Source organism: Pseudorca crassidens, chromosome 2, assembly GCF_039906515.1.
Source record: "Pseudorca crassidens isolate mPseCra1 chromosome 2, mPseCra1.hap1, whole genome shotgun sequence".
In the NCBI taxonomy this organism is placed as follows: Eukaryota; Metazoa; Chordata; class Mammalia; order Artiodactyla; family Delphinidae; genus Pseudorca; species Pseudorca crassidens.
The window spans coordinates 17701309-17725560 of record NC_090297.1 but is presented as its reverse complement, the minus strand read 5'-3'; the positions used below and the strand labels follow the sequence as shown (position 1 = coordinate 17725560).

The 24252-nt window shown below is 46.0% G+C and overlaps 1 protein-coding gene across 1 annotated transcript; it reads left to right on the top strand.

The window, feature by feature from the left end:
• Window positions 1–1818: 1818 nt before the first annotated feature.
• Window positions 1819–13166, top strand: LACTBL1 (lactamase beta like 1). Its single transcript, XM_067711714.1, has 6 exons — window positions 1819–1933; window positions 3104–3213; window positions 5250–5407; window positions 6420–6658; window positions 11476–11581; window positions 12185–13166. Exons 1-6 carry the CDS (start codon window positions 1885–1887, stop codon window positions 13164–13166), a joined length of 1644 nt encoding a protein of 547 aa, XP_067567815.1. The 5' UTR covers window positions 1819–1884.
• The last annotated feature ends 11086 nt before the right edge of the window (window positions 13167–24252 follow it).

Genomic DNA, 24252 nt, shown 5'->3' with positions numbered 1-24252 from the left:
CAGGGCCTGGAACAGTGCTTCTCACCTAGTAGGTGCTCAATACAGAGCTGTTGAAAGGATGAATAAATGAAACAGAGCCCTCAATCCTGGGACAAGGGTCCTGAATTTTGAATTCCTTCCCAGCTCTCTCATTCTGCAGGCCCTCTAGGAGGGACAGAGAAGGATTAGGGGAGACCAGGGAAGAGTCCTTTCACATCACAGTTTAAATGAAGATAGTTCAAAAGAGACGTAAGACACATTAAGACATAAAGGTGGAGAGTCAGGCAGATTGGATCTGAATCCCAGCTTTGCCACTGCTGTGCCGTGTGACCTTGAGCAAGTCCCCTAACCTCTGTGAGCCTCATTTTATCACCTCTAAAATGAAAGTGCCCAAACCAACTTCATGAACAGACTATGAAGTGTGGTAAGATAATACCTGTTAAGTGAATAGTGCAGGCCCAGGCTTAAAGCTGGCACTCAACATATGATGTTTATTATTTTTTAGACAAGTCCTTTCCTTCCTGTAACTTCAGTTTGCCAACCTGGAAATGAGAAAGTTCAACAAATGACTGTGAAGGCTCTTCCAGAACTTTGGTTGAGCAAGCCAGAGACAGAGATCAAATGCTAGCTCTGCAACTAGCTGTGTGACCCTGGGCAAGTCATTTAACTTCTCTGAGCCTCATCTGTAACATCAGGGCACTGAGGGCGCCTACCTCACAGGGTGCCATGATGCGCCTCTTAAAAGGCTTTTAGCACCGTGTCTGGGACACTAACTGGAGGTGGTACTGTGTTTCCAGGATTCTAAGTTGGCTGTGAGGGAATACATGGTTCTTCCTGGGGGCCAGGTCGCCACACACACTTTCTCTTTAGATTCCTTGCCACCTCCCCACGCGGCCTCTTCCTCCTCCCTCTCTTGGACTTCAGGCCTTGGTCTCATCGTCTTATGCTCCTTGCTTCCTGCCCTCGCCCACCTCCCAAGCCACACTTGCTCAGCCCCCGCACCTGTCTGAGGAAAAGACCCCATTTCTCTGAGCTCCACCCTTTCTTGAGCTTTCCAGGCAGGTCCTTTTCACTTCAACGGTTTTTATACTCATTTGGCAGAGAAACATGGGGGGCGTGGCGATGAGACCAGCCACAGCTGGGAGACGCCAACCACACATTGGGAGCCTTACGCAGGCCCACTGCAAGAACACACCGTTGGTGGAGGCTTGGGAAAGTGGGTGTGTGGCGAGGCATGGGGCGAAGCGAGTCTCCTGGGAAGCCTTGTCCTGTGTTCTCAGGACCCACACATTCCCTCCACAACATGTACTGAGCAACCAGGATAAACCAGAGGCCGTGGAGGACAGAGAGTGAGGAAGTGGTCCCTCCCTTGGAGAACTCACACTCCGTGAGGTGGATCAGCTAACAGTTGTAGAACAACTGTATTAGAGAGAAAGCTGGATGTGCACCACAACGGAGGCTTGTGCCTAGTGCCCTGTTGGGGACTTGGGTGAGGAGAGTTGGGGAAGGCTTCATGGAGGAGGTGGCATTTCAGCGGGTCTTAGATGTTTCACTAAGTACATAGGAGAGAGAGGGCACACCCAGCAGAGGGAACAGGCTATGCAAAGGCACAGAGATGCAGAGGTACATATGGGGCAGAGCTGTTGAAGGGGCAATCCTGGGAAGGCCCTTGGTTTTACAGGTGTGAAACTTACCCCAAGCTGTGGGCTCTCCTGATGTCTGGGTGAACCTAAGGCATAGGAGGGGCCAGGGCAGGGGTCCCTCTCTCCTCCCTCTTGCTGACCCCCTTGGGGGTGTGCCTTGTCCTTCCCCTTGCAGGCTGGCCGGCAGCTCAGCCTGCTGAAAGGGAAACAGAAGTGGCTCTTCCCGGTTTCCTGCAGCTTCTTCTTTGTGCTCTCTGTGCTCATGACTGGCTGCTTCCTGTGGCAGTATTACCTCCCCAAGCTGAAGACCGGTGAGTGCAGGAACACCCTTGAGTTTCCCCCCACCTCCGGAGGTCCCCATGGGCTTTGAGCCGCCACTCCTGATCTGAGGCAGGAGGGAGGACAATTCTGACTCCAGCTCTCACTAACTGTGCATCTTCGGGCCAGTCATGTGATCTCTCTGCGCCTCGATGCCCTTCTGTAGTAACTGAGGATCTAATACCACTGGGGGTCCCTTAAGCCATCGACTCCAGGGGTAAAACTCAGGATGCCCCCAAAAGTGCAAACAGTGTTTCCCTTGCTCTTCCTTGGGCCCCCAAGGTGGGATCTCCAGGCCCTACCTCCCTTTAAAGGCACTGCCCCAGCTACATATAAGACCCCGGGAGGAACATGTCCACGTGTCCATGGACAGCAGCTGCCATTTCTTGGTCTCTCCATCTTGGGCTGGTCAAGGCTCAGCAAGTGAACCACCACTGCTGGCAACGCCAGGCTCATGCCCTAGGGCCAGCCCTCCCAGCTGGCACAGCCTCACCACAAGATGCCAGCCATGGGCAGCCAGGGGCAAAGGGCAGAGCATGCCCAGGAGGAGACAGCACAGTCCTACACTCACTACCTGCTGCCTGGCCTTCGAGACACCAATCAGGCCACAGGCGCCTGTTGGTAGCCCTTCTCTCTTCGCATGACGAGCTTCCTCCCTCCATGTGGTCAGCAGACTTAGACAAGTTCCGGCTCTGTGGGGCAGGCTCAGCCACATCTCTACCGTCCCCCTTTCTCCAGTTCTGATTATATATAAGGGTGGAGAAGTGGACTCAGGGCCCCACTTAGGCTTCAGGCTTAAACCACCAGGAACAACTCATTTCATCCCCAGAGCTGTGCATCTGGGCATTAAGGTTTGAGTCCCATCCTACTTTTGTCCATGTGTGTGGCTTTCTTGGAAACGCAGGGGGAAGGTGTGGACCTTGGCAGGGCAGGATTCAGGCTGTGAGACCATCACAACGGCCTCCAGACCTCCCTGCATCCTCTAAGGACAGTGTGGGGTGGTAAGGGTGTGAGAACCCCCCAAGAGTACAAGAACCACTCTTCTCTAAACCTCCCACTGCCTCCTGAGATCACCCAGAAGTGAGAGAAGACCCAGTGGGCAATGACCCCTAGACTACTAACCTGATCTCTGTCCTCCACTCACCATGTGATGTTCCCTCCAGGTTCCTTGGGACCAGAGGTGACTTCTGCCCCCGTGAGGATGTGTCCCCAGCACCCTGAGCCTGTGCCCCTGGCCCACCCCCTCCCCGTGTTGAAGGAGGCCCTGAAAAAGGTCAGTGATGAGCCAGGAGAGAACTGGCTGTGTGGGCTAGGCCCGGTTGATGAAGGGGAGGGCATATCCTCTGAGCTGGTAGTGGCATTCATTCATTCATTCAACATATAATTCTTTTTCTAAAAAATTAATTAATTTATTTGGGGGCACTGCGTCTTAGTTGTGGCACACGGGATCTTCTCTGTGGCATGCATGTGGGATCTTTAGTTGCAGCATGTGGGATCTAGTTCCCTGACCAGTGATCGAACCCAAGCCCCCTGCATTGGGAGTGCAGAGTCTTAGCCACTGGACCACCAGGTATGCCCCCCAACATACAATTCTTGAGCACTTACTCTGCGCTACACACCAGGGATGTGGCAGAAGAAGATACTGTCCTGCTCTCAAGAAGCTACTAGTCTTGGAACAGTCAAGATAGTAAATATTTATAACACAGGGGTAAGAGTGAGGATAGAGAAAGTTTAGGGTACATGGTGACACAAAGGAACTGGACTTGGGGTCAGGGAAGGCTTCTGGAGGAAGTGGTGTCTAAACTGAGAGGTGAACAAGGAGTAGATACTCAGAGTATATGTGTGTGTATAATGAGGGAGCTTGGGGGTGTGAAAGGTGTGCTTTAGATAGAGGGAACAGCATGTGCAAAGGCCCAGAGGCAGCAGGGTCAGTATGAGGCATATACAGAGAGGATATTCAGTCTGGTGGGGCCATTAAGTGGGGGTGGAGAAAGAGGAGATAGGAGAGGATCACAGAGGCCATTGAAAGACGATTAAAGACCCCACAACACAACTTTTACCGTTGCAGAATGGCTTAACACTAGAGGGGGCTGTCAGCCAGCTCTTGTCTGTGCCATTCTGCCATTCAGACCCTACCCACTTGGGTCACTCACCTTAGGAGACACACAGATCAGAAGTGTATGTGCAGCAGCCTGGTGGTGGTGGTGGGAGATGGTTTGAAACTTCATCCGAGGAACAGTTGAAGGGAAGGAGGGTGATGTGTCCACATAAGAGCAGGCGTGGGCCAGTGCAGAGAGACACAATCACTGCCTGCAAATACACAAAAAGCTTTTGTGAAGGAGAGAGAGCAGAAGCACGCTATTTGGCTCCCAAATTAAAAAAAAATAAAGCAACAATAATAACCATAGCAACCTTCTAGTGAGCACCTGGTACATGCCACGCACTGTGCTATCTTCTCTATGTTACCACCTTGTGAATCCCTAGCTAAAGAGGAGGAAACTGAGGCTCAGAGAGGCAAAGTTAGTGCAGGGGTGGAAACTACAGGTAGACTGAGCTCAATTCAGGGAATGTAAAATCTCTTGGCAAGGAGGTGCTGGAGTTAGCATAGGGTTCTAATCCTGATTCCACTAGCCATTAACCACCAGGGCAAGTCACTTCATATCTCAAATTTTCTCACCTGTAAAATGGGGAGAAATCAGCAATGACTTATGAGGATTAAGTGAGACAATGTATGAAAATCATTTTATACTGTGTCTGGCATGTTGTAAATGTCCAGTAAATGTCAGCTGTTAATCACCATCATTATACTACATGACTGAAAATAATGAGGTATTTTCAATAAATGTTCAAAGACAGCGCTAGGGGCCCTCTATAAATACTGAATTCTCCAACACTAAGGGGTCAGACTCAGCCTGTTGGAGGTTTTTTAGGGCATCAGACACAGGTTTGATTAGATCAGGGGTTTTAACGCCTCCCTCCTCTTACGTATTTCCAAAGAAATGTTTCTTTGAACAAAGGTCTTATGAGGAAAACTTACATACAAAACAGTTTCCAGGGGATCTGCTCTGATTGCCGCTGGGTGGGGTCCCCACGCCATGGGACACGGTCTGAGAACCCGAGGTCTGGAGGCTCACTGGGCTCCCTTCCAGCCACTAGGGGGAGAGAATGGAGGGGAGTCAGGCAGGGGGTGCTGTGTACAAGGTGCGGTATGTGAATGGTACGGTGTACAGAACCACATGGGGCCTGTGGGTGGGGAGAGGGGCCTGTCTCTGCACCTGTACTCTGAGGCACCTGCTCTTCTCTTTCAAGGTGGACAGGATCCTGCGGCAGGCACTGTCTGCCCCAGGCCTGGCTGCTATGTCTGCAGTTGTCATCCACAATGACACTGTGCTCTGGACCGGGAACTTCGGGAGGAAGAATGGTTCAGACCCGGCTTCTGGGCCCCCCAATGAGTACACCATGTACCGGTCAGCTGGGGGACTACCAGGGTCTTGTGGAGGGGGCGAAGAGTGGTAGGACAAGGGGGACTTAGGAGGTAGGGGGACTCAAGAGAATCATGACTGGGGGTCTTAGCTGCCAGGGCCCTTTATTAAGTCTTGGCAATTTTATAGATGAGGAGACTGAGGTCCAGAGAGGACCAGTGAGTGCCTAACATCACATCACAGTGGTAACAAGTCAGGAAGGAATCCCTTCTGGAGAGCCCTTATCCTAATGCCTCCCAAACTAGAAAAGGCTCCCTTATGTCCCACCCCACACCCCTTCCACGTGACACTAAAGAACCGTAACCAGTTCCTGGGCCCTCGACCTGGGTCTCTGCCAGTTGGCAGCGGTGGCCCAGATGGAAGCAACTTGGGACAATCTGCTGCACACCCAGAGTCTCCCCTCCTGGGTGCTGCCTGTAGGATCCTCAAAGCTCACAGTGCCAAGTGAACACATTTGCTCCCTGAGATACTGTGAGGATTGCAGGGCTTCCATTCACACTGCACCTGCTATGTGCCAGGCACAGGGCAACAATTATATCTGTTATCACTTATTGAGCACTTACTACCTTCCAGGTGTGTTGCCAAGCACTTTGCAAGCACAATCTGTTCGATCCTTTCTACAACCCATGAAACAGACAATGAAACTGAATCTCAGAAAGGTCTAGCACTTGCCCAAGGCAACTCAGCTGGTGAGAGGCAGAGATAGGATCCCAACCCAGGTCTGTCCCAGGGAGCGAAGTGCCTGGTGAAGGGCCTGGCATGGGGGAGGTGCTCGAGAGTGTCCATCTGGTCCAGGCCCACTGCCCCTGGTAAGTTCTCAAGCATCCCAAAGGCATTCTACAGAGGCTGGTGGATTTCTGCCTGAGATGCTGAATAAGGGTGGACTCAGTGCTTTCCTAATTATGCTAGAAAGTTGGAGGCTGGGGGTGCAGGGTGGAGGTGGGTCGTGAAGCCAACAGGATGCCCTCTGCACCCTTGTGCCCCCCACATTGTCCAGGATCTCCAGCATCTCCAAGATCTTTCCCGTGCTGATGCTCTATCGTTTGTGGGAGGAGGGCGTCGTGGCCTCTCTAGATGACCCTCTGGAGCGGTACGCCAGCACCTTCACCATTAACAACCCACTGGGCATGGCGTCAGCGCCTGAACAAAAGAGCCTGATGGACGGTCTGCAGGAGGTGGGCCCAGCCCCAAGGCCTTCACCTGTCACCCTCCGAAGGATGGCCAGCCAGCTCTCAGGTGAGTGGCTCTGAACTTAACGTAGCTCAGCCCAAACCATTTCAGGTAGGGGAACCAAGGAGCAGGTTCTCATCCAGCCAGGCTGGGCCCACTCTCTGCTCTGCTTCCTGAACTGGCCATAGCTCCCTCTCATCCTTCCTGGGTGGCGGGCCAGGGGTAGAAAGATCGGGTGAGTTAAAAGCTGAGGTGGGGCTTCCCTGGTGGCGCAGTGGTTGAGAGTCCGCCTGCCGATGCAGGGGACGTGGGTTCGTGCCCCGGTCCGGGAGGATCCCACATGCCACGGAGCGGCTGGGCCCGTGAGCCATGGCTGCTGAGCCTGCGCGTCCGGAGCCTGTGCTCCGCAACGGGAGAGGCCACGGCAGTGAGAGGCCCGTGTACCGCAAAAAAAAAAAAAAAAAAAAAAAAAAGCTGAGGTAAAACCTGGGAATTTAGGTCAAGTGGACAAATGAGGATCTGTTGGAAGGTCAAAAGCAAGCTGACAGGTCAAGATCTGCTTATTAGATCAAGAACAAGTCAACAAGTGAATATTTGTTGACAATTCTACAAATTATATATATAATTTGAATATAATATATATTCTACAACTATACGTTAATTTCCCTTAGTATATAAACCATTACAAAGACCAAGAACCCAACAGAAAAATGGGTAAAGGATAGGAACAGAACAGACAGTTCACAGAAGAGGAATATAAATGGCTCTTAAGAATATTACAAAATATTAAAAGATGCTCGACCTCATTCATAACAAAATAAATGCAAATTAAATCTCCTGAGACACATTTTCCTCTTACCAGATTGGTAAAGGCCATAATGGTGGGTGTACTGAGTTGGTGAAATTATGGTGAAATAGGCCCTCTTATACATCAGTGGTGGAAATTTAAATTGGTGCAACTTGGGACTTCCCTGGCGGTCCAGTGGCTAAGACGCTGTGCTTCCACTGCAGGGGGCACAGGTTTGATCCCTGGTAGGGGAACTAGGATCCCACGTGCTGCGCTGCACGGCCAAAATAAAGAAAAAAAAAATTGGTGCAACCTGTGTGGAGGGTAATTGGTAATACCTGTCACAAAAATGTATATATCCTTTGACTCAGAAATACACTTTTAGGAAATTCTCTTACAGATGTATTCACACATGTGCGGTATGAGGTATGTACACAGTTATTCACTACAGCAGTGTTTGTGATAGTGAAAAAAAAAGATTGAAACAACCTAAATATAAATAGGGGAGTAACTAAATAAACTATGACAGAGTTATACAATCAGATACTACTGTAGCCCTAAAAAAATGGGTAATAACGTTCCTTGTGTACTGAGATGCACATACAATCTTAAGTGGGTAAAAAAGCTCGTAACAGCATATATTGTAGCTACCATATGAATAAATAATATATACACATATAATGTATATATGTATATGAATGTATATGTATAATCCATTTGTAATGTATCTGTTATATAACATATATATTTATATACACATATATTACGTGTGTGTGTATATATACAGGTATATATATAAAAATGGGTACCACCTATTTTTGGAAGGGAAAGGGATTGAATCACTGGGCTGCCTCCAGGGAGGGGAACTTGGTGGCTGTGGAGAAGAGTGGGAGGAAAATGTTTCATTGTATACCCTTTGGTGTCTTTGGACTTTTGAATCATGTAAATGAATTACTTATTAAAAACAAATTATATAATAATAATGATGATAATAAAAGATGTGCTAACAAGCCAAGATGAAATCTACGTGGTGGAAGGGCAAGGGCAGGCTGGGATACTGGAAGACAAAGCCAGTGAACAGGAATTGGGCAGGAACGGGTGGGAGGGGGGCTGTGCTGCATGGTGACTGACCCAGCCAAGGAGGAGAAGGCAGGCACCAGCTGCACCACCCCAAAATGCCTTCTATTGTTCATATTTGCAGTCACCAACCCATCAACTCTAGATGGTAGGAATCCACCATAAGTGCCTACTATTTCATCATTTTACAAAGTGCGTTCAGGCCTGAGGTCTCAGTCTGTGGACATGGCTGGTTAGCACTCCCATTAGCACATGGTGAACCTGAGGCTCTGCCAGATAGTGGAACCTCCTGAAGTCGTCCAGGCAGGACAGGATCAGAGCCTTGGGGGAGGGTGGCCTAGTGGCTAAGGGCATGAGCACTGAAATTAATTCCAGCTGTGTGATCTTGGGTAAGTCACGTAACCTCTCTGAGCCTTGTCTTACTCCTCTGTAAAAGGACTGGTTCATGCTATTTTGCTGTATTAAATGTGCTAATGAATGTCAAGCCCTTAGCAGAGTACCTGGCACACAGCAGTACTTGTCAATGTAGCTCTGGTTATTACAGCCAAGGGTAGACCTAGGTTTATGCAGACCTGATGTAGATATAATTTGGGGGTCCTCTTTAAAAATACAATACTATAAATTCAAACTTGGATACGGGCCTTGGAAGGGGTCATACAGGTGAGAGGCTCTGAGGATTTTGCTCCATGAGCCTCCTATTAAATACACTCCTGTTTATAACCTGACCCCAGGGCTCCCTCTAAGGGTACACTGTGGATTCTTCTTCATCTGCACCCAAGGGACCCAGCACAGGGGTCTTGTGTTTGTGGTCAGTTTAAAAACACCCTACACGGGCTTCCCTGGTGGCGCAGTGGTTAAGAATCCGCTTGCCAGTGCAGGGGACACAAGTTCGAGCCCTGGTCCGGGAAGATCCCACATGCTGCGGAGCAACTAAGCCCACGTGCCACAACTACTGAGCCTGTACGCTGAGAGCCCATGCTCTGCAACAAGAGGAAGCTACCGCCATGAGAAGCCCACAACTGCAACGAAGAGTAGCCCCTGCTCGCCGCAACTAGAGAAAGCCTGCATGCAGCAACGAAGACCCAATGCAGCCAAAAATAAATTAATTAAGAAAAATGCAACCCCCCCAAACAAACAAAAAAGCCCACCCTACGTGTCCCAAAGCCCACCAATTGAGCATACAGCTGCTTGAATGACTCTGTTATATGTTCCCAGTATTTTTTTTTTTAAATAAATTTATTTATTTATTTTTGGCTGTGTTGGGTCTTCGTTTCTGTGCGAGGGCTTTCTCTGGTTGCGGAGAGCGGGGGCCACTCTTCATCGTGGTGCGCGGGCCTCTCACTGTCGCGGCCTCTCTTGTTGCGGAGCACAGGCTCCAGACACGCAGGCTCAGTAGTTGTGGCTCACGGGCTTAGTCGCTCTGCGGCATGTGGGATCTTCCCGGACCAGGGCTTGAACCCATGTCCCCTGCATTGGCAGGCAGACTCTCAACCACTGCACCACCAGGGAAATCCCCCAGTACCTTTTATGATTGACCTTCACCCTAATCTAGAGCTTTCTCCCATTCTTGGAGCTTTTCATCCATTCTTAGTTAAGTTTTGTAACACCTCACAGGGAAACCACTGCAGGTGCTTCAGCCCACTTCAAGGTGAGCAAGTAGAGGCTCAGAGAGGTAAAGCATATGGTTTGGGCCACACAGCAAGAAGTGTTAGAGTCAGAATTTAAACCCAGGACTTGGGACTCCATCCCCCAGCTGCTCAGGCCAAGAGCCTGGAGTTAGTTATCCCTGATTTCTCTCACTCCCACACCCTCCACATCCCCTCCAGTAGCAAATTCTGTTGGCTCCATTATCAAAATATGTCCAGAATCCAACCACTCCTCACTCATCCAAACCACCAGCATTTAGACATGGATTTTTGCAAGTCTCCTTACAGGCTTCCTGGTGTCTGCCATTGCCCCCCAAAGTCTGTTTTCACATAGCAGCCAGAGCAACCCTGATATATGTCAGATCACATCGCTCCTCTGCTCAAAGCCCTACAGTGGCCCCATCCCAATCAGAGAAAAGGCCAAGTCCTTGCAGTAGCCTATAGCACCCTACAGGATCTGGTGCCTGCACCCCAATATCTCTCACCTCCAAAGTCTCCCCTTTTCTCAGTCCTTGCCAGCCACACTGGCTCTTTCCTGCTGATCCTCAAACATGCCCACAGATTCCTGCCTCAGGGCCTTTGCACCTGCTCTTTTCCTCTGCTTAAGACATTCTTTCCTCACAGAGCTATGTGGCTCTCTCCCTCACCTCCTCGAGTTCTCACCTGCTCAAGGGTCACCTACCCTGTGAGGCCTTCCTCTGACCACTCTGTAAAAAATAACAATCCCTCCTTTCATACATGGAATTATTTCCCTCACAGCATGCATATCTATTTGCTTCTTGTCTGTCTCCTCTGCTAGAATGCAGACTCCACACGGGCAGGGACTTTGTTTTGTTCACTACTGAATTCCAGTACCCAGAACAGTCTTTGGCACGAAAGAGATGCTTGAACACTATTGTTGAGTGAATGGGTGGGAAGAATCCTAATCCTGTGATCCTGTCAATACTAGTCACATCCAATAAACAGAAAATTCCAAGTGGCTGGAGCAGCCAGTTCCACAAAACCTATCTGGGCAGTGACCTCAAGAATTTTATGGAATCAGATATCTATGGTTGATGATAATAATTATTTTTTGAGCAATTACTATGACCAGGAACCTTGCTAAGCATTTGATTTCACCAAATCCTCACACCAGCCATATGACATAGCAATTATTTCCCTCATGTTACAGATGAGGGGACTCTGGCTCAGAGAGGTTAAATGGCTTGCCCAATGAAACACAGGCAGGATTAGAGTCTATGCCAGAGCTTTTTTTTTTTTAAAGGTGATTTTGTTATCTTTCAACTCATGGAAGGTGGGGGAGGGGGTACAGCCAGGGGCCCATCATCCCACCATCAGCTGACCCAGCAGGTCTGACCACTGCTCCTCCCTAGGGCTGCCCCGAAGGCTCCGTTCCACTTCGCTGCTGTGGAGGGGCAGCACCCAGGAGGCCCTGAACCTGCTCAAGGATGATGTGCTGGTGGCAGACCCAGGAACCAGGTAAGGAGTGAGCCCTGATGCCCTACCAATGTTAGGAACCTCACAAGGTGACATACCCCTCCTGGGAGAGAACCTATGTCACCTCATCCTAGGTGGTCAGAGCCAGGAAAGACCTCGCAGGTCACTGATGACAACCCCTGTTCCACAGCTGGGGGGACTGAGGACCTTAGAGGGATGGCAGAGCAAGGCAGCAGGGAGCTGGGCCCAGATCCAGTCCTGTTTGAATCTCATGTTTTTCCCATTAATCAACTCAACATTTATTGAACACTTACTCTGTGCTTGGAATATGTTGAACTGAGATATAGCAGCAAACGAATCCAACCAGGTTCCTCCTCGTGGAGTTTGCATTCTTCTGAGTGAACAGTGAACATTCTTATCAGTGAACAGATAAACAAGATAAATACAGACTTTGCCAAGTGCTGGAAATAAATGGGATGCTGATGAGATAGGGAGTGGATAGCTGGTGTAGCCAGCCACTGAACAGAGAAGGCATCAGAAACTCTGATGGCTTTGCAGACAGTCTGAGCAGGTGGGAAGGGTTTATTTAGGGCCTGGAGATGTCCATCCGAGGCTGCATCCTAGCTTCCACCCCTCCTCTTCCAGATGCCATTACAGCACGCTGGCCTTCTCGCTTCTGGCCCATGTCCTGGCAGCCCACACCTCCCAGGGTGACTACCAGCACTGGATCTTGGAGAACGTGCTGGAACCGCTGGGGATGGAAGACACAGGCTTCGATCTGACACCTCCTGTGCGTGCCCGCTTGGCAGCTGGCTTTTATGGCAGCGGGCGGCCGGCGCCGCTGTACGATCTCGGCTGGTACCGCCCGTCGGGCCAGATGTACTCCACCACCTCTGACCTGGCCAAGCTGGCCATGGTGCTCCTGGGCAGCAGGCCCCAGCGGCTTCTGCGGCCAGACGCGGCTAAGACACTACTGGCACCGCTGCTGGCCTGCCCGGGCGCCTACTTCGCCAACGAGACTGGCACACCGTGGGAGTTCCATGCGCAGCGGGGCTACCGCGTGGTGCGCAAGGACGGTGACCTGGATGGCTACGCCGCCACCTTCTCCCTGGTGCCGCCGCTGCGCCTGAGCCTCGTGCTGCTCCTGGCCGGGCCGAGGCCGCCAGGGCCTGACCTCGTGGCTCAGGTCTACGATGTGCTTCTGCCGGCTATGGAGAGCGCCCTTCGTGAGGCCGCGCTCAGCCCGGCTCTGCCACCCAGCGCACGACCCTTCACTGGCTACTTCACTTTTGCCAATTTGACTTTCTACGAAGTGCGCGCCGGGCCGACGGGCGAGTTGCACCTGCGCCAGTTCGGGCCCCGCGTGGAGGCGCTGGTGCCCCCGGCGTTCCGCACGTTGGCGCTGCGCCACCTGCGCGGCCGCGTCTTCCAGCTGTATGTGGCCCGCGAGTTTCCGTGCGCACTGCCGCTGGGTGACTCCTGGCTGTCCCTCGAGGCCCAGCACGGGCAGCTCGTCAACTTCTATCCCTTGGACCACCACGGGCTTTCCCCCGGCTTCGACGTGCCGGGCCTCAACACGTACCGGGTGATGCGGCTGTCTCACAAACCAGTATTCAAGACCCAGTGACCCCTGTTCAGAGCCTCCCCTTCTCTCGCCTAGCAGCTTTCCATCCTAGTTCTGCAAGGTAAGGCTGTAGGGATGTCTATTAAAGAACTAAGGAGTTGGCAAAGTGGGAAAGGGCCGTGCTACTCAAAGTGTGGTCTGTGAACTACAGCCGGTGGCGAACTGTTTGTTATCCATGGGAGAGGAAGAGTTTACAGAAATTTAGTGAGCATTTAGAAACTTTAATAGCGAATTGACAGAGTACTTTTATGTCTGTCAAATCTAAGAATATGGTCTAGCATTGTGTCTTTTAAAAATCAATCTTATATGTATGGAAACACAAAAGACCCCAAATAGCCAAAGCAATCTTGAGAAAGAAAAATGGAGCTGGAGGAATCAGGCTCCCTGACTTCAGACTATACTACAAAGCTACAGTAATTAAGACAGTATGGTACTGGCACAAAAACAGAAATATAGATCAATGGAACAGGATAGAAAGCCCAGAGATAAACCCATGCACATATGGTCACCTTATTTTTGATAAAGGAGGCAAGAATATACAATGGAGAAAAGACAGCCTCTTCAATGAGTGGTGCTGGGAAAACTGGACAGCTACATGTAAAAGAATGAAATTAGAACACTCCCTAACACCATACACAAAAATAAACTCAAAATGGATTAAAGACCTAAATGTAAGGCCAGACACTATAAAACACTTAGAGGAAAACCTAGGCAGAACACTCTATGACATAAATCACAGCAAGATCCTTTTTGACCCACCTCCTAGAGAAATGGAAATAAAAACAAAAATAAACAAATGGGACCTAATGAAACTTAAAAGCTTTTGCACAGCAAAGGAAACCATAAACAAGATGAAAAGACAACCCTCAGAATAGGAGAAAATATTTGCAAATGAAGCAACTGACAAAGGATTAATCTCCGAAATTTACAAGCAGCTCATGCAGCTCAATATCAAAAAAACCCAAACAATCCAATCCAAAAATGAGCAGAAGACCTAAATAGACATTTCTCCAAAGAAGATATACAGATTGCCAACAAACACATGAAAGGATGCTCAACATCATTAATCATTAGAGAAACGCAAATCAAAACTACAAAGAGGTATCACCTCACACCAGTCAGAATGGCCATCATCAAAAAATCTGCAAACAAGTGCTGGAGAGGGTGTGGAGAAAAGGGAACTCTCTTGCACCGCTGGTGGGAATGTAAATTGATACAGCCACTATGGAGAACAGTATGGAGGTTCCTTAAAAAACTAAAAATAGAACTACCATACGACCCAGCAATCCCACTGCTGGGCATATACCCTGAGAAAACCATAATTCAAAAAGAGTTGGGCTTCCCTGGTGGCACAGTGGTTGAGAGTCCGCCTGCTGATGTGGGGGACATGGGTTCGTGTCCCGGTCCGGGAAGATCCCACATGCTGTGGAGCGGCTAGGCCCGTGAGCCATGGCCACTGAGCCTGTGTGTCTGGAGCCTGTGCTCCGCAACGGGAGAGGCCACAACAGTGAGAGGCCCGTGTACCGAAAAAAAAAAAAGAGTCATGTACCACAATGTTCACTGCAGCTCTATTTACAGTAGCCAGGTCATGAAAGTAATGAAAGTGTCCATCGACAGATGAAGGGATAAAGAAGATGTGGCACATATATACAATGGAATATTACTCAGCCATAAAAAGAAACAAGATTGAGTTATTTGTAGTGAGGTGGACGGACCTAGAGTCTGTCATACAGAGTGAAGTAAGTCAGAAAGAGAAAAACAAATACCGTATGCTAACACATATATATGGAATCTAAAAAACACCCCTAAAACCCCCCAAAACTGGTCATGAAGAACCTAGGGGCAGGACGGGAATAAATGCGCATACCTACTAGAGAATGGACTTGAGGACACGGGGAGGGGGCAGGGTAAGCTGGGCCAAAGTGAGAGAGGCATGGACTTATATATACTATCAAATGTAAAATCGATAGCTAGTGAGAAGCAGCCACATAGCACAGGGAGATCAGCTCGGTGCTTTGTGACCACCTAGAGGGGTGGGATAGGGAGGGTAGGAGGGAGGGAGACGCAAGAGGGAAGAGATATGGGGATATATGTATATGTATAGCTGATTCACTTTTTTGTAAAGCAGAAACTAACACACCATTGTAAAGCAATTATACTCCAATAAAGATGTTAAAAAAACAACCTTATAGAGTTATAATTTACATAAAAGGAAATGTACACATTATTGGGGTACATTTTGATGATTTTGACAAATGTATACCCCTCACCACAATCAAGATATAGAAAATGTTCATCATCCCCAAAACGGCCCTCCTACTGCTTTGCAGTCAGTCCCCTCCCCTGCTCTCAGGCCCGGGCAGCCACTGGTCTACTCTGTCACTTTAGATTAGAATTTCTTATAAATGGAATCATATAGTGCAGGCTTTTGTGTCTGCTTTCTTTTGCTCTGAAGGATGTTTCTGAGGTCCATTCATGTCCTTGTGTATATCAATGTTTTGTTCCTTTTTATTGCTGAATAGTATTCAGTTGTATGGCTATGCCACCAAATTGTTTATCTATTCACCTTTTGATGGATATTTAGGTTGTTTCCAGATTGGGGCTTTATGAAAAAGCATTCCTGTATAAGTCTTTTTTGTGTGTGAATACATGCTTTCATTTCTCTTGGGTAAATATCTAGGTGTGACTGCCATGCAGTATTCCAAAGCACTGGTACCGTTTTATGTTCCTGCCAGCATATGCAGTGGTTCGGTGTCTCCACATCTTTCCTACCACTTAGCATTGACAGTCTTTTCAATTTCAGTCACACTAGTGGTTGTGAAGTCCTGTCTCACTGTAGTCCTGTGGTGGTTTTGTTTTGTTTTGTTTTGCCAAACCGCGTGCCTTGCGGGATCTTAGTTCCCTGACCGGGGATGGAACCCGTGCCCCCTGCAGTGAAAGTGCTGAGTCTTAACCACTGGACTGCCAGGGAAGTCCCACTTTTTCCTTGTATTAATGGTGTCTTTTGAAGAGCAAAAGTTTTAAAATTTTGAGGAGTCTTATGCCTGATGAGTCTAATACCAAATTTGGGCTTGCATTTTGCATGTCCTTTTAAAAATTAAACATTTAATTTTGAGATAATTGTAGTTTCACATACAGCTGTAAGAAATAATCAGTGTACCCTTTATCCATGTTCCTCTCATGGAAACATCTTGCAAAACTATAGTACAGGGCCTTCCCTGGTGGTCCAGTGGTTAAGACTCTGTGCTTCCAATGCAGGGGCCTGGGTTTGATCCCTGGTCAGGGAACTAGATCCTGTGTGGAGCAACTAAAGATCCCGCATGTCCCAACGAAGATCCCTCGTGCCGCAACTAAGACCTGGAGCAGCCAAATAAATATATAAATAAATATTAAAAAAAACTATAGGACAATATCATAAGCTAGTTATTGATGTTGATACTGTCAAGATACAGAACATTTTCATCAGCACAAGAATCCCTCCTGTTGCCCTTTTCTAGCCACACCCACTTGTTTACCAACCCACCCTGTCCTTAAGCATTGGCAGCCACCAGTCTGTTCTCCATTAATGTAATTTTCTCATTTCAAGAATATTATATCAATGGAGTGATGGAAGAAATTTTCACATATTGAGGTACGGGGAAGTCATTCTGGCTTACACATACATGGTTTAGCTTGACTTTGTGGCTTATCAAACATACACTGTTGCTTTCCTCTAACCATTAAAGAAAAGGGTGCATTGTCCAGAAGTAAAGAATTCCGTTTTGAAGACAGAGATAAATGCCTCCCTTCCTGGGATGTCAGTGCTACTACTTCTTTGATGATTAGTCTCCCTCCCCAGGCACCAAAGCCATACTGACTTCCTATGTATGTACAAATCTGTATTTTGGGAGAAACTTTGAAGGAATGTACCCCTGTCATGTTTGATGTTCTTTGTTCTGACAAGATATAAAATTGCACTGAAAAACATGCTCTCTGGAGCAGTTCCTCAGAGCTATCTGAGAGTCTGTCTCCTGCGCTTTGGTCCTCAGTTTGGCTCAAATAAAACTCTCCTTTATTCTTTTTTGTTTTTAATTAAATTTATTTATTTTATTTTTGGCTGCGTTGGGTCTTCATTGCTGCGTGCGGGCTTTCTCTAGTTGTGGCGAGAGGGGGCTACTCTTCCTTGTGGTGCGCGGGTGTCTCATTGTGGTGGCTTCTCTTGTTGCGGAGCACAGGCTCTAGGTGCGCGGACTTCAGTAGTTGTGGCTCACGGGCTCCAGAGTGCAGGCTCAGTAGTTATGGTGTACGGGCTTAGATGCTCTGCCGCATGTGGGATCTTCCTGGACGAGGGATCGAACCTGTGTCCCCTGCATTGGCAGGCGGATTCTTAACCACTGCACCACCAGGGAAGCCCCCTTTCCTTTATTCTTATTACAGGTTGGTTATTGATTATTTCTGTTGACAGGAGTCACACAGTGTGTAATCTTTGGGGTTTTTTTCTCACTCAGCATAATTCTCTGGAGATCCATTCAAGTTGTTGCAAGTGTCAATAGTTTGTTTCTTTTTCTTGCAGAGTAGTGGTTGGTTGCATGGTACGGACGCACCACAGTTTATTCAACCATTCGCTTGGTAAAGGACATCTAGGTTGTCCAATTTTAGATTGTTACAAATAAAGCTGCTTTGGACATTTGTTTGCATGTATTTGTGTGAACATAAGTTTTTATTTCTCTGGGATAAATGCCCAGGAGGGCAACTGATGGTTGAATGATAGCTTTTTTAAAGAAGAAGCTGCCAAACTATTTTCCACAGTGGCTGTACCGTTTTATATTCCAACCAGCAATGTATGAGTGATCTAGTTTCTCCACATTTTGGCCAGCATTTGGTATTGTCACTATTTTTATTTCTGTAATTCTAATTTCCTGATGACTAATGATATCGAAAATCTTTTCATATACTTTTTTGCCATCTGTATATCCTCTTCAGTGAAATGTCTCTTTATGTCTTGTCCATTTTCTAATTGGATTTTAAAAATTGTTGAGTTTTGGGACTTCCCTGGTGGCCTAGTGGCTAAGACTCCTGGCTCCCAATGCAGGGAGCCTGGGTTTCATCCCTGGTCAGGGAACTAGATCCCACATGCCACAAGTAAAGATCCTGCGTGCTGCAACTAAGATCCGGCGCAGCCAAATAAATACATAAATACATAAATAAATTAATTAAAGGAATATTTTTTTAAATTGTTGAGTTTTGAGAATTCTTTACATATTCTAGGTACTATTCCTTTGTTAGATATATAGTTTGCAAATATTTTCTAGTCTGTAGTTTGTCTTTTCATTGTCTTAACGGGCCTTTCACAGAGCAAAAATTTTTAATTTTGATCAAGTTCAATTATGGTAGGCTGAATAATGACCCCCCCCAGAAATGTACACATCCTAATCCTTGGAACCTGTGAATGTTAACATTATATGATAAAAAAAGAACTTTATGGATGTGATTAAGTTAAGGATGTTGAGATGGGGACACTACCTTGGGTTATTGGTGAGACAGGCTGGGACCTGGGACCCTTTGCTGGGACCTGGGACCCTTTGCTGCAGTGCTGCAATGCTTGCACCTGACACACCTCTCCTTGAGCAACAAAATACAAAGAAACTGTATGGGACTAAAAATAACTGCCTGCATGGGCAGTTGCGGCAAATTCTGGACCCAAAAGATACAAAGAGACCGAAAAACCAAACTGTCACTTTTGAAGAGCCTGGAGCAAAAACAGGGTGTTGGGAGCAAAAGCAGGGTACTGAACATGCCCCTTGCACACAACACCACTAGAGGGGTGGACAAAACACCTAAGCCACCCCTCTGGCCCAACCCATGGACACATCCCTACCCTCACCCCATGTAAGGAACAAGCTCGCCCCTGCCTCAGGGAGCCAGCAAGCAAGGGAATCTCTTGTTTGTTCTCGCCCCCTCCTGCTGCAGCAGGGTCCCCAATAAAGCCATGCCTGAATCTCTTGTCTTGCCTCTAGTCAATTTCTACTGATTGGGGAGGGCCAAGAACCCTGGTCCGTAACGTTGGTATTAAGTATTAAATGGAATCACAAGTATCCTTGTAAAAGAGAAGCAGAGGAAGATTCAACACAGATGGAAGAGGAGAAGGCTGCGTGACCATGGAGGCGGAGACTGGAATAATGCCACCATAAGGCAAGGGGTTCTATTAGCTGCCAGAAGCAAGGGATGAGTTCTCTCCTAGAGCCAAGGGAGAGAGAGCATGGCCCTCCCAACACCTTGATTTTGGCCCAGTGATACTGATTTCAGGCTTTTGGCCTCCAGAACTGTGAGAGAATAAATATCTGTTGTTTTAAACTACCAATTTTGTGGTCACTCGTCACAGCAGCTCGGGAAACTGATATACCAGTTTATCAATTTTTCCTTTTATGGATCACGCTTTTGTTGTCAAAGCTCAGAGCTCTTTGCCTAGCCCTAATGCTCAAAGATTGTCTCCTGTGGTATTTTCCTAAAAATTATCATTTTATGTTATGCATTTAAGTTTGTGATCTGTTTTGAGTTGAATTTTGTAAAAAGTGTGAGATTTAGGTTGAAATTAATGTTTTGCACATGGATGTTCAATTATTCCAGCACCACCTGTGTTTACTCCATTGAAATGCTTTTTTGCACCTTTGTTAAAAATCAGTAGGGCATATTTGTGGGGCATATTTCTGGATTCTCCATCCTCTTTCATTGTTCTGTATGTCCTTCCACCAATACCATGCAGTCTTGATTGCTACAGCTATATGTAAGTCTTGAAATTGGGTAGACTGATTCCTCCCACTTTATTCTCCTCTTTCAAAGTTGTTTTAGCTATTCTTTGTCTTTCCATATAAATTTTATAGTAGTCTATTCTATATATACAAAAAAGTCCTGCTGGGATTTTGATAGGAATTTTATTAAATCTGTATAACAATTTGAAGAGACTGGCATCTTTACTCTGTTGAGTCTTCCAATCTATGGATACACTAAGTCTATTTATTTACCTCTTTTTTGGTTTCATTTATCAACCTTCTGTTATTTTCAGCATAGAAGTCCTCTATATGTTTTGTTAGATTTAAGCGTAAATATTTCATTTTAGAAGTGTTTGTAAATGGTATTATATTTTTAATTTTAGTGTCCACATGTTCATTGTTGGTATATAGAAAAACAATTGATTTTTTTGTTAATCTTGTATTCTGGGACTGTGCTGTACTCATTCATTCTAGAAGGTTTTTGTTTTTTAGATTCCTTGGTTTTTTCTACGTAGACAGTTATGTCATCTGCAAATAGGGATAGTTTTGTTTCCTCCTTTTTAGTCTGTATGCCTTTTACTTCATTTCCCTTCCTTATTTTGCTGGCTGGAACCTCCAGCACTATGTCAAATAAGAGTGATGAGAGTCTGTCCTTGCCTTGTTCCTCATCTTAGAAGGAAAGCATTCAGTCTTTGACCATGAAATACAATGTTAGCTGTAAGTTTTTTGAGAAAGATGCCCTTTCTCAAGTTGAGGAAATTCTCATCCTGTTCCTAATTTTCTGAGAGTATTTCTTTTTTCTTTTTTTTAAAATTTTGGCCACGCTGCGCGGCATGCGGGATCTTAGTTCCCCAACCAGGGATCAAACCCGTGCCTCCTGCAGTGGAAGTGCGAAGTCCTAAGCACTGGACTGCCAGGGAAGTCCCTGCGAGTATTTTGAAAAATCATAAAAAGGTTTGAATTTTGTAAAATGTTTTTTCTGCATAAATTGATACGATCATGTAATTTTTCTTCTTTAGTCTATTATTCTGGTAAATTTCATTGATTGGTGTTTGAATATTGAGCCAGCCTTGTATCCCTGAAGTAAATAAATAAACTTGGTCATGATGTATAATTTTTTTTAATATATTGCTGAATTCTGTTTGCTTATATTTTGTTAAGGATTTTTGCATCTATATTCATGTGAGGTATTGGTCTGTAGTTTCTTTTTTTTTTTTGTATTTGTCTGGTTTTGGTATCAGGGTAATACTAGCTTCATAAAATGAATAGGGAGGTGTATTTTCCTCTCCTATTTCCTGGAAGAGATTGTATAGAATTGGTATTAATTCTTCTTAAAACATTTGGTAGTGGTCTTCACTGAAACTATCTGGGCCTGGAGATTTTCTTTTTTGGGAATTAAAAAAAACTATTAACTCCATTTTTTAATGGTTATAGTGTTAGTCAAGCCATCCACTTCATGTAAGTGAGTTGCGGTAGTTTGTGCTTTTTCAAGAACTGATCATTTCATCAAAGTTGTCAAATTTATGCATGTAGAGTTGTTCATCCTTTTGACATCTGCAGGATCTATAGTGATATCCCATTTCATCTCTGAGATGAGTCATTTATGTCTTCTCTCTTTTTCTTTGTTAGTCTTGCTAGAGGTTTGTCAATTATTAATCATTTCAAAGAACTACTTTTTGTTTCATTGATTTTCTTTATTTCTTTTCTGTTTTCAGTTTCACTGATTTCTTCTGTTATTATTTCTTTCCTCTGATTGCTTTGGATTTATTGTGCTTTTCTTTTTTCTAGAATTTTTTTCCCCTAGATTCTTGAGGTGGAGTTTACTTTATGGACATGAAGCTTTCCCTCTTCTCTGATGTAAGCATTTAGTGCTACAAATGTTTGTTTCAGCACTGCTTCAGCTATGTCCCACAAATTTTAATATGTTGTATTTTTATTTTCATTAAGATCAATGTATTTTTAAATTTGTTTTGAGATTTCCTCTTTGACCACATGGATTATTTAGAAGTATGTTGGTTGGTTTCCAAGTGTTTAGAGATTTCCCTGTGATCTTTCCACTGTTGATTTTTAATTTGATTCCACTGTGGTCAGAGAACACACTTTGTATGATTTCAATGCTTTTCAAATTTGTTGAGGGTTTTTTTTTTTGGTGGCTCAGGAAATAGTCTATTTTAAATAGATGTTCCATGTGCATTTGAAAAAGATGTGTATTCTGCTATTGTTGGGTGGAGTGCTATATAGAGGTCGATTAGACCTGTTGGTTGTCAGGTAGAGTTCTTCTCTACCGTTGCTGGTTTTCCATCTAGTTGTTCTGTCAATTGTTGAGAGAGGGAAATTGAAGTCTCCAATTATAACTGTGAATTTGTCTATTTCTTTTGTTGTTGTTGTTGTTGTTGTTGCGGTACGCGGGCCTCTCACTGTTGTGGCCTCTCCCGTTGCGGAGCACAGGCTCCGGACGCGCAGGCTCAGCGGCCGTGGCTCACGGACCCAGCCGCTCCGTGGCATGTGGGATCTTCCCGGACCGGGGCACGAACCCGCGTCCCCTGCATCGGCAGGCGGACTCTCAACCACTGCACCACCAGGGAAGCCCAATTTCTCTTTTTGATTCTGTCATTTTTCACTTCACATATTTTGCAGCTTTGTCGTGTGTGCCTGTTAGCTTGAATGCTTGATATGGATTAGACCAGAGTTTTTACAACTTTTTTGACCTATACCTTCAATGGAAAATAGATTTTACACACATACACATTACTATAACTGAAATAATTTTAATGCAACAATGTTTACTCTTGTCACATACAGCTGGAGTTTGATCTTCTCAATTCTATTAGTTTTTCTTAAGACAAGTTTTAGAGCAGCTTTAGGTTCACAGCAAAATTGAGAGGAAGGTACAGAGATTTCCCATTGACTCCCTGCCCCTACTCACGCATAGCCTCTCCCATTATCAACATTCCCCCTGCCAGAGTGTTACATTTGTAAACAGTTGATAAACCTACATTGGCACATCATTATTGCCAAAAGTCCACAGTTTACATTAGGGTTCCTTCTTGCCATTGTACATTCTGTGGGTTTAGTTAGATGTGTAATGACATGTATCCATCGTAGCATCATACAGAGTATCTTCACTGCCCTAAAATTCCTCTGTGCTCCACCTTTTCGTTCCACCCCCGCCCTAAATCCTGGTAACCACTTACCTTTTTTTTTTTAATTTTATTTTTATTTATTTATTTATTTATTTATTTTTGGCTGCACTGGGTCTTCGTTGCTGCACGCGGGCTTCCTCTAGTTGCGGCGAGCGGGGGCTGCTATTCGTTGCAGTGCACAGGCTTCTCATTGCGGTGGCTTCTCATGTTGCAGAGCATGGGCTCTAGGCGCACGGGCTCAGTAGCTGTGGCTCGCGGGCTTAGTTGCTCCATGGCATGTGGGATCTTCCTGGACCAGGGATTGAACCCATGTCCCCTACGTTGGCAGGCAGATCCTTAACCACTGCGCCACCAGGAAAATCCCTTATCTTTCTATTGTCTCCATAGTTTTGCCTTTTCCTGAACATCATACAGTTGGAATCATATAGTATGTAGCCTTTTCAGATTGGCTTTTTTCACTTAGTAATATCCAGTTAAGTTTCTTCCATGTCTTTTGGCAGCTCAATAACTTTTTTTTAAAGCACTGAATAATATTTCATTGCTTGGATGTTCCACAGTTTATCCATTCACCTAATAAGGGCATCTTGGTTGCCTCCAAGTTTTTGGCAATTTTGAATGAAGCTCCTATAAACATCTATGTGCATGTGTTTGTGTGGACATGTTTTTAACTCCTTTGCATAAATACCAAAGAGCACAATTGCTGGATTGTATGGTAGGAGTATGTTTAGTTTTGTAAGAAACTGCTAAACTGTCTTCCAGAGTGGCTGTGCCATTTTGCATTCCCACCAGCAATGAATGAGAGCTCTTGAGGCTCCACATCCTTGCCAGCATTTGATGTTGTCAGTGTTCGAGATTTTGGCCATTCTAATAGGTATATAGTGCTATCTCATTGTTGTTTTAATTTGCATTTCTCTGATGACATATGATGTGGAGCATCTTTTCATATGCTTACTTGCTATATGTATACCTTCTTTGGTGAGGTGTCTGTTAAAGTCTTTATCCATTTTTTAATTGGGTTGTTTGTTTTCTTTTTTTTTTTAACATCTTTATTGGGGTATAATTGTTTTACAATGGTGTGTTAGTTTCTGCTTTATAACAAAGTGAATCAGTTATACATATGTTCCCATATCTCTTCCCTCTTGAGTCTCCCTCCCTCCCATAAGTTAATGGTTGAGTAAATTAAAGGATGGATGGATG

Bases quoted from the DNA above. Each gene is read 5' to 3' on its own strand.
- LACTBL1 (XM_067711714.1), top strand. From the start codon at position 1,885: ATGACTGGCTGCTTCCTGTGGCAGTATTACCTCCCCAAGCTGAAGACC. The intron at 5,408-6,419 runs GTCAGCTGGGGG...CACATTGTCCAG, and splicing joins AATGAGTACACCATGTACCG to GATCTCCAGCATCTCCAAGA. The intron at 11,582-12,184 runs GTAAGGAGTGAG...CTCCTCTTCCAG, and splicing joins GTGGCAGACCCAGGAACCAG to ATGCCATTACAGCACGCTGG.